Raw genomic sequence first — 13,800 nt, forward strand, 5'->3', positions numbered from 1 at the left:
CCCGAGAGCCCCCCCCACCCCGCCGGGGCCCGAGCGAGTCCCACAGAGCCCGCTGGGGGGGGAGCACAGAGCCCCCCGGGACCCCGGGCCGCCGCCGCTGCGGAGCGAGGGGTGAGGATCCCCAGGAACGGTCCCGCGGCCGGGCCCAGGGTTAGGATTAAAATACGTTCTTAGAGATTTTTCTAAATTGTTAGGCTTACCCCCTTTTTTTTTTTTATTTTTTTCTTTTTTATTTAACCTACTTTTGATTAAGAATTATAACCGGCTAAAAGCAGGCAGAAATCCCGCTCCTTCCCGGTGGGTCCCGGGGAAAACCCGTGACACGTTTTTGGAGCGTGTGTCCGGCGGGCACAGACCGCATCGCACCGCACGCACCGCTTCCGTGGGGCTCGACACGGGACACGGGACAGGAACTGGGATTTGGGAACTGGGATTTGGGAACTGGGATTTGCCGTTTGGGAGGAGACCGGAGCGGTGCCGCGCACTCCCCTGTCCCAGGGCGGTACCGGGCCCGCTCCGCGCTCCCCCCGAGCCCCGCACACCGACCCACCGCCACAGCCATCGGTTATTTCCCCGGTGTTTTCCGCCCCGGCGGTGTCCGGCCGCATCCCGCAGCGGCGCGTTCCCGGCCCCGCACCAGCCCGTGTGCGATTATAACCGGCTAAAAGCAGGCAGAAATCCCGCTCCTTCCCGGTGGGTCCCGGGGAAAACCCGTGACACGTTTTTGGAGCGTGTGTCCGGCGGGCACAGACCGCATCGCACCGCACGCACCGCTTCCGTGGGGCTCGACACGGGACACGGGACAGGAACTGGGATTTGGGAACTGGGATTTGGGAACTGGGATTTGCCGTTTGGGAGGAGACCGGAGCGGTGCCGCGCACTCCCCTGTCCCAGGGCGGTACCGGGCCCGCTCCGCGCTCCCCCCGAGCCCCGCACACCGACCCACCGCCACAGCCATCGGTTATTTCCCCGGTGTTTTCCGCCCCGGCGGTTCCCGGCCGCGTCCCGCAGCGGTGCGTTCCCGGCCCCGCACCAGCCCGTGTGCGGAGCGAGCGGGGACCCGCAGCCGGGCCGGGCCCGTCCTCCCTCCCGCTGCCTCAGGGACAGCAAAGGGGGCAGCGCTGCCTCCCCGAAACCACCCGCAGCGGGAAATGACACCTCTCACCGGTTACCGACCCCGCTGAGCTGCCCAGCCCCTGCCCTCCAGCCGGCTGGGGCTCCCTCGGGTCTCTGTCCTGACCCAGAGGAGCCCCGCACCCCACAGCAGAAGAAAATTACTTTTCTTGCATATGCCAAGCATTTCTCCAGAAGTTTACCTAGCTATAACATCTGGGTTTGTTGCTTGGGGTTATTTTTTAACACATTTTATCAATAGGAGTTCTTTAATGGCCAAAAATTCCTACTACAGCATTTACACACCTGCTTTAACAATTGTAAGGGAGCAGGCTTTTACGTCAATTACTCCCTTAAGTGCAAGTGCCTTGTACTCTGCATAAACACCCAAACCATGGTCTGGCTGAAGAATGAGATGAGAAATATCAGAAGCTGTTGCATTCCAGCCACAGACAGTATGTAGTACCTCACCCCCTTGGTTTTATGCCAGAATGCCACTAAGTAAAAGGATCCCCAGCTGGGCTGACGTTATTACTTATGTTTTATTTTATTACTGAAGGAGTTAACGGAAGGGTTAACTACTGTGTGAGCAGCTGACAATCTGACTCTTACGCCAGCCCAGCCAAAGGGAGGTTTATTGACCCACTCACAACCTCTGCCCCGTGGGTACAGCGCGGAGGGGCCGCAGCAGAGCCCGGCGCTGGCTCCCCAGCAGCAAACGCCGCATCAGGGGCCTCCAGGCTGCGAAAACAAACCCCCTCACCCATGGGGAGACCTGGTCTCAAGCACTTCTCGTCTTGCGGAGGAAGTTGCAAAGTTTTTTAAACCTGATGTACGGAAAAAAAAGGTATTTTGTGATTTGTCAACAGGAAAATCAACACTTAGGTGTTAGCCAAAATTAACTCAGTAGTGACGGAATTCATCTCGCTCCCCCAGACTTCTTGTAAAACTCTGGGAAACTGAATTTCACCTGCAGAATGAAGGAGCCGAGCAGCTGGAGAACTCCAGCCAAAAGTACCTGCTACTGGGCTCTGGGGAGTGTCACAAACACAAGGCCACAAGCATTGGGAAGTTACTCAAAAGAATTTACTCCAAGTAGAAAAGCATGGATTTACATTTTTATGACAAAGATCAATTTATACACTTCAAATACGTAAGAAAAAACAGTTTACAAAAAGGGGAGACATTTCACACTTCCAGAGTATGTGGATGTTCTCATCAGTTTCCATCTGTGTCTCTTAGAACGTGTCAGGGGAAAGAAACGTAACGTGCTACAACCTCCCACCAACCCGTTCCCAACCCTGAACAGCACCAACATGGAACCCCTCCTCCTTGGCCAACAATTCATGGACCTGCCACAAGCAACACTGCTCCGAACTGCACTGCACATCCCACACACACACACCTGGCTGAGGAACGGGGGGACAGAGCACAGGTAAAGAAATGCTTTCTCTGCTTATCCAGCCTGTAACAAAGCATGGATCTCTCTGTGAGCTGGACCCAGGCCACACGAGCTGATACAGCCTGCTCTCTGCTCCTCAGGAGACACCAACAAGGTGAGGGGTCCCCAAGAAGGCCCCCTGTACAACCTGACCTGCGGCACCGCGATGGGGAAAGGCAGGGCTCAGAACCCCCCCTCTAGGGATGTCACCCCATAAACCTACACCGGCAGCTGGGGAGGCTGTGGTGGGGCAGAACGGCAGCCCCACAGCACGATCCAGACTATGTGGCTGACGAGGCTGGATCTGCTTGAGATCAACCAGTAAAAATCCAATGGTAAAGGACAAGTAAGGCATTCAAGGTATGACCTGCATAAAAATGGGTCAGCCTCAGAGTGGATATGACACGGGTTTATAAATGCAAAGCTGAGAGGCAGAAAAAACCCCAAGTGTTTACACATGTCATCTTTCCATCAACATCACGCTTTGGGTCAGGTTCTCAGGAGGTGGTGGTGGAAACCCCTTGCAGACAGGAATGGCCCCACGCCTTGTGATTCACAGCAAATCTGGGCTAAGTGTGAGAGAGCGAAACTCTGTCAAACACAAATTATTTGAGCAAAACAGGTGTTGGTCTGCTGCTTATAATCACTGGAGTCTGGATTCAATTAATCCTCAGTGCAATTTACATTCTAATACAAGGAAAGTGGATCTGTCCACGCATTCTCCAAAGAGATGACCTGCTCTGTGTCCCTCTGCAGAGTTCAGAGACAGCTGAAATAAAACTCTGAGCTTCTCCCACACGAAGCCTCTGCAGTCCTCCATTTGCAATGTGCGAATGAAGAGCAGAACTGGACCATCAGGAATTCCCCTCGTGTGCTCCTACGTGCTGGTTAGTCGTTTGGATCGGACTTACCATCACAGCAAGGCTCCCACAATTTAACTGAGTTTACGTTCCAGAACTTAAAACGCAGACAGTAGTTCTTGGCACGTTTTGTGGTGACTGTCCCTGCTTAAACTCAGTGGTTTGCTATTTAAATAGCGCCTGGAGTGAATAATGATGTTATTCCAGAATTCCATTCAACATTTCACTTTTCTCCAGAGAAAGCCGATGAAGATCCTTCTTAATATCAGGATGATCTTCCAGGTCTTCATATAATGATCGAACAATGTCCAGTTTCCTGTAGTCCACTGGTTTGACCAGACTGCGAACAACCTGGAGACACCTCTCCTTCAGGGTGAACACTGTGGATGAAAACACACACACGACCTCATCACAAGGGCTCTGCAGCGCAGGCAGCACTTCCCCAGGTGTGTGAATATAGAACAGAGCATGCAGCAGCGCTATTCACAACACCCCAGACTCACTAGAAAGAGGAAACCAACCTGTTTCCTGTTGTGAGGTGCCCTATGAAACCCTTGAGACATCTGCAAATGAGAGGTGTGTCAACAGCTCTGATCAATACGGTGCAATGACACAGCTGTATTTACAAACCCTCATGATCTCTTCCTATTTTTAAGGCAGGGTTTAATGTTCAAATACTTGGCATCTCACTAGGCCCTTAGGCTGAAGTCCAGAGAGATCCAGCACAAAGCCCATCAGATCCCACGACCAGCACAGTCCTGTTTACCTGGCAACGTGATGTCCGCCTTATTCACGTTGGGAGCCGCTACGAACAGCTCCTGCTGGTTGACGAGGAGACCATCGTTTGTCCCTGCGTCCCGGAAGAGCCAGAGGTGGCCTGGAGAACAAGAAGGTGGAAAAGCTGGCGTTTATTTCATTTTAACAAGCAGTTTTTGAGAGGCTGCCCTCAGCAACCACAGAATCACAGAATCTTCATGGTTCGAAGGGACCTTTGAGATCATCGAGTCCAACCACACAAAAAAAAACAGAACAGAAAAACACTAAACCCACAAACAGACACAACTCAGCAATCTCGGGCACTAGAGCATGCCCTGAAGAGCCATGGCTACACGTTTCTTAAATACCTCCAGGGATGGTGACTCCACTCACTGTCCTGCTCCTGCTGGCCACGCTGGTCCTGATACAGGCCAGGATACCATTGGCCTTCTTGGCCACCTGGGCACACTGCTGGCTCTCCAGCCACTCTTCCCTGAGCCTGTAGCGTTGCCCGGGGTTGTTGTGACTGAAATGCAGGACCCGGCACTTGGCCTTATTAAACCTCATCCCATTGGCCTTGGCCCATTGATCCAGTCTGTCCAGATCCCTCTGTAGAGCCTTCCGACCCTCAGGCAGATCAACACTCCCACCTAGTTTGGTGTCATCTGTGAACTTACTGAGGAACTCTTCCCTGAGCCTGTAGCGCTGCCTGGGGTTGTTGTGACCCAAGTGCAGGACCCGGCACTTGGCCTTGTGGAACCTCATCCCATTGACATCAGCCTATCGATCCAGCCTGTCCAGATTCCCCTGTAGAGCCTTCCTACCCTCAGAGGTGATTTAGCGCGGCTTTAATTGCTTTAATTGTAATCGTAAAAACGAAAGGGTAACCTTTAAGGAAAGCGGCGTTAAATGGCGCAGCTGGGAGCACAGAGCAGAGGTATGCATGTATATATTTTTACATATATATCTCATGGTACCTTTTCAGGCCAAAAAGGGGTGACTGGCATTTTACTGATCTTTAGCTCAAAAAAAAAAAAAATAAAAAAAAAATAAAACCACCTCGAAATGCATGCTGTGAGGTATTAAAATGTGATGGTGCTTAGCTTTCATAGAATTGCCTGGGTTGGAAGGGACCTTTAAGATCGTTGAGTCCAACCGTTGGCCCAACTCTGACAAACCCGTGTCCCTCAGCACCAAAGCCACCCCTGACCCGTGTCCCTTAGCACCACGACCACCCCTGACCCATGTCCCTCAGCACCACCTCTCCCTGTTTACAGGCCACCACCCTCGCTCTGGTCTCCTGGGTGACCACGGGAGGGATGTCCCCGAGGAGGGGGCATGTCCCCGAGGAGGGGGACGGACAAGAAGCCCGCCCGGCCATGAGGTACCGGGGAGCGCGGCCTACCTCAGCCCGGCCCCAGGCCCTTACCCACCCCGGTAGCTGTGCATGATCCGCCCGGTGCAGGGCCGCAGCACGGGGTAATAGCGCGGCCTGCCTTCGAAATCCACCCAGATGGGGAGGACGAAGCGGGGGCTGCGGTTGTTGAAGACGACCTCGGAGAGTTCGCGGCTGTTGACGGACCGAAGGACCGGAGGCTCCGGCGGCGACATCTCGCTCCCCGCCGCGGCGTCGCGGTGACGCATGTATATATTTTTACATATATATCTCATGGTACCTTTTCAGGCCAAAAAGGGGTGACTGGCATTTTACTGATCTTTAGCTCAAAAAAAAAAAAAATAAAAAAAAAATAAAACCACCTCGAAATGCATGCTGTGAGGTATTAAAATGTGATGGTGCTTAGCTTTCATAGAATTGCCTGGGTTGGAAGGGACCTTTAAGATCGTTGAGTCCAACCGTTGGCCCAACTCTGACAAACCCGTGTCCCTCAGCACCAAAGCCACCCCTGACCCGTGTCCCTTAGCACCACGACCACCCCTGACCCATGTCCCTCAGCACCACGTCTGCCTGTCTGTTAAGTACCTCCAGGGATGATAATTCCACCACTGCCCTGGGCAGCCTGTTCTGATGACTGACAACCCTTTAGGTGAAGAATTTTTTTCCTAATACCCACCCTAAACCTCCTCTGGCGCAACTTGAGGCCGTTTCCTCTTGTGCTATTGCTTGTTACTTTAAAAAAAAAAACCAAACAAAACCCAACAGTAACAAACAGAGGCATTAATCCATTTTAAGACTAAAACATCCAGATTAAGTTGTACAGTTCACTAGAGCAGGAAAAAGGGAAAATTTGTGGTGACTGTGTCTGACAAGGTTCCTCCTGTCCTTGAAAGTTCTGTTACCAGGGGGGAAATGTCACTAGGAAGTTACACAAGGCTGTCGCATCCTCAGACTCCAAAGACACGAGGAAATGACTCTGAATACCAGAATTATTTTCTCTAAACCCAGGAACTCCTCACTCTGTACCCATCTTTCTTCATCTTCAGAATATAATTTTGCAAACCCAAAGCTTTTCTTGGAAAGACCTATTATGTCAAAAATTCCATCCAAAAAAAGTTTGTTAGGGCCAAGGCAAAAGACACGTAAATCACATTCAAACCTTTATGCCCTAAAGTAGAGTTTTAGGCTCTTATTTATAAATGAAAGTATGAAGGAGATGTGTAACTTTAGGCATTGTGTGCAAGACTTTCAGATATTCCCAAATAGCTTCTGTGCATGGATTCTTTTCATGTTCAAGTGTCAGCTTTTATGGCAGCTTTCAGCAATGAGTGCCTAGAAGTAGGCTCCTCAGAAACTCCCAACTCTCAGAAGCACCGAGGGGGCAGCAGCACTCCGTGGTGATAAAGGGAAGTGCAAATCTACATCAGTTCTGAAACTCAAACTGTGTCTATTAGAAACAACATACGAGAATAGGAACCAAATTTGGCTCCTTTAGCATCTCTGCCTTTGACCATAACAGAAAAATTTTTAAAGAAATAGTACTTGCAACTCTAAACATCAATGGTTATCTACTCTTCCAGAGTGAGGCTATCAGAACCCAGGAAAAAGTATTTGTAAAAAAAAGGGGTAATTCCTTTGTTTTAACAGTGTTAGAGCATTTAGAGAGCTGCCTTGTGCAACAGTGGTGTGCACCACCCCAACACCCTCACAGAAACCAGGCAGTGCAGGAAAGAGTTAAACGGAGGCTGCTGGCACCAATTCATCCAGAAAGACAATGGTGCAGTAAATAAAGGGCTGCATTATCCTTTACTGGACATGGACCAGAAAAATAATACAATTAAGAATGATCTCATATGCAAAACTTCTAAAACTTTAATACCTGTTAATTCACCTCTAGACACTTACACATACTCAGCATGAATACACTTTAATGAAAATAGCAAACTGGTAACTAGTGTTTTCAGCTTTTGATGAGCAAAGAGTAAGAGGTTTGAGAAATCACAGTACACTTACAGAAGAAAAAAATATTTGCAACTTCAAGTTATTCAACAGGTAATATATTTTTGTAAATATTGTCGCAGAACTACAGCAGTTAAATCACCTAATAAATTTAAATGTATTGCCACCTTGATGTGTCTACAGTAGACACTGAAAATGCAAACTTTTTAATGTAATTGCTAAAAGTATCTCTGTTCTCCAGTAGTTACTACAGACAGTTTGATAAGGCTGTGTGTGCTACCCTCCTCACCCACAGCAGTGGTACATTAAAACATGGATTAGACATTTACTAATAGCACTAATTTGAGGTAACAGGTAAGAGAAACAGTAGCATCAGCATACTGTTTACTAATTGGCATTAGCTTATTAGACCATACAAAGCACATACTGGTTTATCATCTTTGTTTACATTTGGGTATTGGGATAAATTAGAAAACTTCAATTTGGAAAAATCCTACGTTAAAGAGAGACTACCTCTAAACCCTCCAAGATGACAGTCTCGCTAGTCCTGGCAGTCATCATACGTGACTGATTCTGCAGTTTGGGGAATAAAGTCACTGTTACCTCCAAAGCTGCCTCAACATGTTTTCTACTACAAGCAGAGGAAATAAAAATTTAACTGGAAACTACACTGGATGTGGTAGAGAAGACTCAGGCGAAGGAAAGCATTACTATTTCCACTACTGAATTTCAGTTTGGGTGGCAGGGTTCCTCCCTGGTGATTTAAGGTGATAAGAGGTGATTTAAATAACAAGGTTTCAGAACACATAGTACAACTGGTAGTTCTCGAGTTGATCCCTGGCTTAATATTCCTTACACAATTTCTACAGAGGTTGGTTATTTGTTTCTTAGGAATTGACAGGCCTACATTCTCAGATGTCTGCTTTACCAGACTGCCACTCAACAAACTCTGGAGATGCCCCTTTCCCTTCCTGCAGGCAGGTCACCAGAACGATCTTTTCTCTTCTGCTCTTTCCCAGGTGCGTTTCAGAAGATACACCGCAGCGTGAAGCCCGCCCACGTTCACCCACACGGTCTGGCCTCTGCGCCAGATGTGTCCCATTCGTGACAAGGCCTGCAATCCAAAAGAACAGCCAAAGATTGGTGGGGCTTCAAGGTAAGACCATAAGGGGAAAATTTGCTTTAGAAATTATTTATTATTCTAAATCACATCTGATGGCGACATCAAATGACTCTTCTGGTCCAAAACTGTACTTAAATGCTACTAATTATTGCTGTAAAAATAGATGAATTTCTGTAACAAAGTCAGCTTACTATTTTTTTCTCAATATATTTTCATGTGCAAATACATTCAATTTTGTGTCACAGAACATACCTTGGCAAAGCATTTCTTGTCCTGTGTCAGCAGCACAGCCCTGCCTGTGCCCGGCGTGCAGATCCGGCCCATCTCCATGAGGCAGGCTGGGTACAGATCCCAGTTCTTCTTCTTTGACCCTATCCTGCAAAAGAAATTAAGATCCCTTTTGTGATCACTGAGAAATACTGAAGTACGGTTGGTGTTTCAGATGTGGATTAGCTCGTTCAGGACCACATTTACTACTAATCTCAAGACGGATTTTTACTACAGAGTACATCAATACTTCTTCATTAGGCGCAGTTAACGCCAGCACTGGGCAGGCCAGCACACGTAGTGCCAGTGAAGGGCAATGAGGTCACCAGAGAGAGCTCACCTCTTCCCAAACGGCATGTCCGACACGATAATATCCACAGATCCCGTCCGCAAAGGGAGGTTGCAGATATCCCACTGGATGATGTCTAAGGGAATGCCCAGGGAAGTGCTGCTGCAAGGGCAAAGACGTTTATCTCAGACATGGTTTGCTGAGAAGTATTTTTAAATTGAGGTGTTCTATAATGTTAGCAAAAGAATAAATAGGAAAACATGAAAAAGTCAGTCAAACGCAACAATGCAAAACGGATTTCTTTATGTACAATACTACAGGAAACAAAAATCACTGATACTCCTGCGACTCTTCTCACCTTTCCTTATTCTCATTTTTCTTTAGTAGAGAACAGATGTTGTTTGCTGCTCTCTTTACAGCTTGTGGGTTGTTATCACCAGCAATATGGTAGCAGCTTGGCCATTCCGTAGCTCCCTAGGGGAAAATATTGATAAGCAACATCAGCATCAACACTGCTTAATTAAAAAAAAAAACAAATATCAAAGCAAACAAGCTTGTTTGTTACTCAAACGTGACAGAATAGAAAGCAGCTGGAAGTGGACATCAATGATTCTAAACTTCTGCAACAGATGCATGTTATAGCTATGATGCATCTGAAAAGCTCAAAATACTATTGGATTTAGCTTCCTTCTGCTACAGCTTTGGGAAGGAAAATGAAGTCACTTACAAAAACTGTATTTCTATCTGTTTAAGAGCTGGTGAGATACTTTTGGAGTTGGCTATTCAGTTATTGCCAAGAAAATATACGTATTATTCAGTTGCAGATTCTGTCAAATTTATTAAGTTAAAAAATAAAGGAAGAGTCACCTCTATTGGTATTGCACCTGTGCCACACATGGGATCAACTATGATATCCGTTGGCTGTGGATCACAGAGTCTGCGCAACAGGGAAAAAAAAGATACAGTGAGAAAAGTCTTAAAAACTTGAACTTCTGAAAGGAAGGAAAACCAAACTATTTTAACCACTCTGATTCTACCCTTCTTACAAAAAAAAAACCTATGTGATTATTTTCTCCATTCATTATTTAGCATTTTAGAAGCACCAATGCAGTGAAATACTGTCAAGAATGTGATACAGCATTTTGAAAACTGGCTAATGGATCACAGCAGATGTTTACTTTACTAAGCAGGAAAACATCCACTGTTAACTACAAAGCACACTGCTCCAGCAACTGTGTGTTGTTTTTTCCCTCTTTTGTTTTTTTAAGAATTGACAGAAATGGCTTTTGAGGAAGCAGTGGGGGGATAAAGGAACTAATTTCTGCAACAAAATGCCTTATTAACTGAGAATAATAGATACTATGGAATTGCACTGACCTAAGCATGCCGTAAGCAAGAGTTGAACGAAGAGTTGTGGGTCCAAAATGAGTGATGTTTCTTCTGTGGAGGCTCTCTTCAGTTAATGCAATGCCCACAACTACTTCATTATTGTGAATATTCAGAAGAACCTAAAGAAAAAATTTCAACTAAAATTCAGGGGTAACGGAAGTTTTCCATAGCACACCTGCTAAATATGTAGGAGAATCTTAGATGGCAATTTAAAAAACAGAAAATGAGTATAAAAGAGCATTCTTGGAAGAGAAGCAATTCACCATTTTCATGGCAACAACAGATAAAATTCAGGAGAGCATTCACACGTTTTCTCATTCACACAGAATCTTTTACACAAGGCTTCAAGAAGTGCTATAACCATTACACTGACTTTTTAAAAGTTTTGTTTGGTAAGTATGGGGGGAGCAGGGTTAAGCCCTGTGAGTCCCAGCAAAGCAGCAATAAAAATCCTATTCCTCTCCCCTCCACCATATAAATTTGAAAAGCAGAGATACTGTTGTAGGACAGTGGGCCAGCCCTGAATAGAGAGAGTTGCAAGAAAAAGTTGGGGTTTGTGCCCCTCAGAAGGGGTGGTCCTGCCCCTGGGATGGAGCATGACTGCTGGGTGTCCTTTGGGATCTCCCTGCCCCTGGGACAAGAAACAAACACTGGACAGTGAGCGTTAACCCTTTGTCTCCCTCAAGCACAAAACTACAGCTTCCAGATAGAATATCTTCTGTTAACTCACACTCATATAAAGCACTGTATGAAGCAAAGACTTGATGAGGCTAAAAGCAGAGCAGAAGGCACCCAAACAAGACCAAAGGCTGCGGGAGGAGGTGACACTTGGTACTGGAGCTTTTGCTCTTGCTGAGGGAGAGGGGAAAGCTTTTGAACACCAGCTCAGCTGTACTGGTGTGGTGATGTTAACTGGTCAACCTGAGGAGAAGACAACAGTGTTTGCAGAGCAAAAGAGGGACGTGAGGAAGAGGAGAGGCGCCCATTCTGGGCCACAAAAGACATTGTTGTTGTGGGCAGCCAAAGGACTAACAAGGGGTGGGGGATGAGGGTGCACATAATGTGCCAGGGAAACAAATGCTTGTGAGGAGGCTGTGATTTCTTTTAGTTCCAGTCATCTTTTGAAGGCAGTTCGGAGACCCCTAAGCACCAGAATTAAGCATGAAGAATTTTTACAACAGAAACGTAGGCATTTCCAACACTATACCTCGACATCAAAGTTGGTCATGTCAGCTTTCCACTGGAAGTGCTCCTGCACGGCTCCGCCAAAGTCCCTCGCGGCCTCGTTCGAGGTGAAGCTGTGCTTGTCCCCTGCTCTGTTGCAGGTGACGCGGAACTTCAGCACCTTCGCGTCTCCTCCTCCCGCTGTACCCTCACCAGCCTTGCTCTCGCTCCCAGAGCCCGCCTGCAATTCCTCTTTGGCGTGTGATTGTTCATTATCCTCCTCCTCCTCCTCCCCGTCCCGGGATGCCACCCCTTGGGGCTCCTCTGTGTCCTGGCCACCAGCAGGTTCCACCCCCGCAGCGTTTTGGGCACAGTCCTCCTGTTTGCTGGCCTCTTGTTGGTCTGTCCCTTCCTCCTCTCCGTCGGCGTTCAGCTTCTCTCTGCTTGCTGTACTCTGCAGATTGTGTTTTTTGCGCTTTGTCTTTTTCTTTTTTAAGCTGTTGTTCAGCTCCCAAACTTTCATCGGATCGGTCCAAGGCAGTTTTTTAACCAAATCTTCCAAATCCTTCAGAGCATCTTCCTTTAAAAGACAAAAAAGTTGTTCTTTGAAGTCATTCCCTCCCTTTAAAAACTATCCCTTTTTAATCTCTCGAATTAGCTTCCCAAACGTGTAACCCATCACACAGTTGCGCAAAGCTCATGGCTCTTTGTGCGATTTTTGCCATAACTGAGCTGAATTGCACTTCAAGTCACTGGACTCTTAGTATTTCATCATTTTTCTTATCAAATAAACAGCTAAACTAAGCGACTGAAGTGACACTTTACTGTCCTGTGTCTGAGTGTGACCTACAAGCACAGAGTGGGCTCCCATCCCAGATTATTTGATTGAAGAAGTGACGTCAGAGAGCACGACTGCACTTGTTTGACACGGCAGCAGCGGGGGACGGGCATCGTATCACATACAATTAAAAGAAGACTTGTTTGTGGAACAGAACACCTGCTGAAACTGGCCTTTAATTAAAACACACCCCAAACCCCAGAACTGGCAGTTAAAGGAGCAGTAGCTCACCTTGTTCTCTTTGAACGGGTAATCCTTAAACTCCTGAACAACGACGAACAAATTATCCACGGACCTCAGGCGATGGACCTAGAAGAAACGCGAGACCAGGGTGGCACGTCACCGGCCCTGCGTGCCCAGGGGACCGCGCTCATTGTCACCAGGGCGGTGTCACGGCGAGCTAACCCACCGCCCCGCCACCGGCCCCGTTCGCACGGGGGTTACCGTTACCGTTCCCGCGCACGGGCCGCAGGCAGAGCTCCTGCCGCCGGCTGCACCGCTCGCTCTCCGGCCTCACCCACCCCGGACACCGCTCCCGGCGCACAGACGGACGGAGCGGCTTTTCCGTACCGAGCGCCGTTAAACCGAGAGCGGGCCGGGATGCCGCCTGCCGCACTCCCCGCAGCCACGGCTGCCAGGCCGCCCGCCGGCGGAGCGGAGCGGGGACCGGCTCGGGGGACCGGGGAGCGGAGCGGACCTGCGGCAGGCTTTGTGCTGGGACTTCAAAGTAGATCTTCCCCCGGTCCTTGCTGATCCGGGAGGCCGAGCCCAGCTTCTCCTGCACCTCCTCGGCCGCCGTCTGCTCGAACCCGGTGGGCACGGTAGCGCCGATAACGGCGCTGAGCTCCGCGCCCTCCTCGGCCGGGGCCGGGGCCTGCCCCACCTCTGTGCCCGCCTCCGCCATGCCCCACCGCCGGGACGGGCCGAGCCAGGACGGGCCGTACAGCGCCGGGACCTCCCGCCGCCCGACCGGCACCACGCGCCGCCGCCGCCCGCCCCTTCCGCTTCCGGCCGGCCCCCGCGTCTGCGCACTGTTGGCAGCGCCCCCTACTGTCCGGCCGCGGGATGCCCCTGCTCGCTACGGGCGGCAGGCGGCGCCCGGCCCCGAGCGGGGAGGGGCGGTTAGGCCCGGCTCCGGGCACGGGGGAGGATACCCCGGCCCCGGGCGGGGAGAGGAGGGGGCGAGGCCCGGCCCGGGGCGGTGA

At 49.2% G+C, this 13,800-nt stretch overlaps 3 protein-coding genes across 4 annotated transcripts in view; 1 reads left to right on the plus strand and 2 right to left on the minus strand.

Annotated features, from left to right (window-relative positions):
* Window positions 1–2,177: 2,177 nt before the first annotated feature.
* VHL (von Hippel-Lindau tumor suppressor, E3 ubiquitin protein ligase) lies at window positions 2,178–5,800 on the minus strand. The gene is made up of 3 exons (XM_014946672.1): window positions 5,604–5,800; window positions 4,181–4,291; window positions 2,178–3,794 (listed from the first exon to the last, which is right to left on the minus strand). The coding sequence occupies exons 1-3, from the start codon at window positions 5,779–5,781 to the stop codon at window positions 3,613–3,615; spliced, it is 471 nt and encodes a 156-aa protein (XP_014802158.1). The 5' UTR covers window positions 5,782–5,800; the 3' UTR covers window positions 2,178–3,612.
* A 1,615-nt stretch (window positions 5,801–7,415) lies between these two features.
* THUMPD3 (THUMP domain containing 3) lies at window positions 7,416–13,530 on the minus strand. 2 transcript variants are annotated; one of them, XM_014946890.1, is made up of 9 exons: window positions 13,293–13,530; window positions 12,827–12,904; window positions 11,801–12,337; window positions 10,582–10,712; window positions 10,072–10,141; window positions 9,563–9,678; window positions 9,256–9,363; window positions 8,901–9,024; window positions 7,416–8,639 (listed from the first exon to the last, which is right to left on the minus strand). In XM_014946890.1, exons 1-9 carry the CDS (start codon window positions 13,497–13,499, stop codon window positions 8,508–8,510), a joined length of 1,503 nt encoding a protein of 500 aa, XP_014802376.1. In that variant the 5' UTR covers window positions 13,500–13,530; the 3' UTR covers window positions 7,416–8,507. The 2 variants fall into 2 exon arrangements, with proteins under 2 accessions (XP_014802376.1, XP_014802375.1); XM_014946889.1 differs by having other exon boundaries at window positions 9,256–9,366.
* Window positions 13,498–13,800, plus strand: part of SRGAP3 (SLIT-ROBO Rho GTPase activating protein 3) — a 124,870-nt gene continuing 124,567 nt past the window's right edge. The window contains exon 1 of the mRNA XM_014946628.1: window positions 13,498–13,716. Coding sequence (XP_014802114.1) covers window positions 13,498–13,716 — 219 coding nt within the window. The remainder of the gene's footprint in view (window positions 13,717–13,800) is intronic.

Source organism: Calidris pugnax, unplaced genomic scaffold (assembly GCF_001431845.1).
Source record: "Calidris pugnax isolate Ruff unplaced genomic scaffold, ASM143184v1 scaffold81, whole genome shotgun sequence".
Classification (NCBI taxonomy): Eukaryota; Metazoa; Chordata; class Aves; order Charadriiformes; family Scolopacidae; genus Calidris; species Calidris pugnax.

Bases quoted from the DNA above. Each gene is read 5' to 3' on its own strand.
- VHL (XM_014946672.1), bottom strand. From the start codon at position 5,781: ATGTCGCCGCCGGAGCCTCCGGTCCTTCGGTCCGTCAACAGCCGCGAA. The intron at 4,292-5,603 runs GTGGGTAAGGGC...CTTGTTCTCCAG, and splicing joins GATCATGCACAGCTACCGGG to GCCACCTCTGGCTCTTCCGG. The intron at 3,795-4,180 runs GTAAACAGGACT...TTTCATCCACAG, and splicing joins GGCGGACATCACGTTGCCAG to TGTTCACCCTGAAGGAGAGG.
- THUMPD3 (XM_014946889.1), bottom strand. From the start codon at position 13,499: ATGGCGGAGGCGGGCACAGAGGTGGGGCAGGCCCCGGCCCCGGCCGAG. The intron at 10,142-10,581 runs GTCAGTGCAATT...CCTGTTGCGCAG, and splicing joins CTTGCTTACGGCATGCTTAG to ACTCTGTGATCCACAGCCAA. The intron at 9,679-10,071 runs GTGACTCTTCCT...ATTTTCCCCTAG, and splicing joins CAGGTGCAATACCAATAGAG to GGAGCTACGGAATGGCCAAG.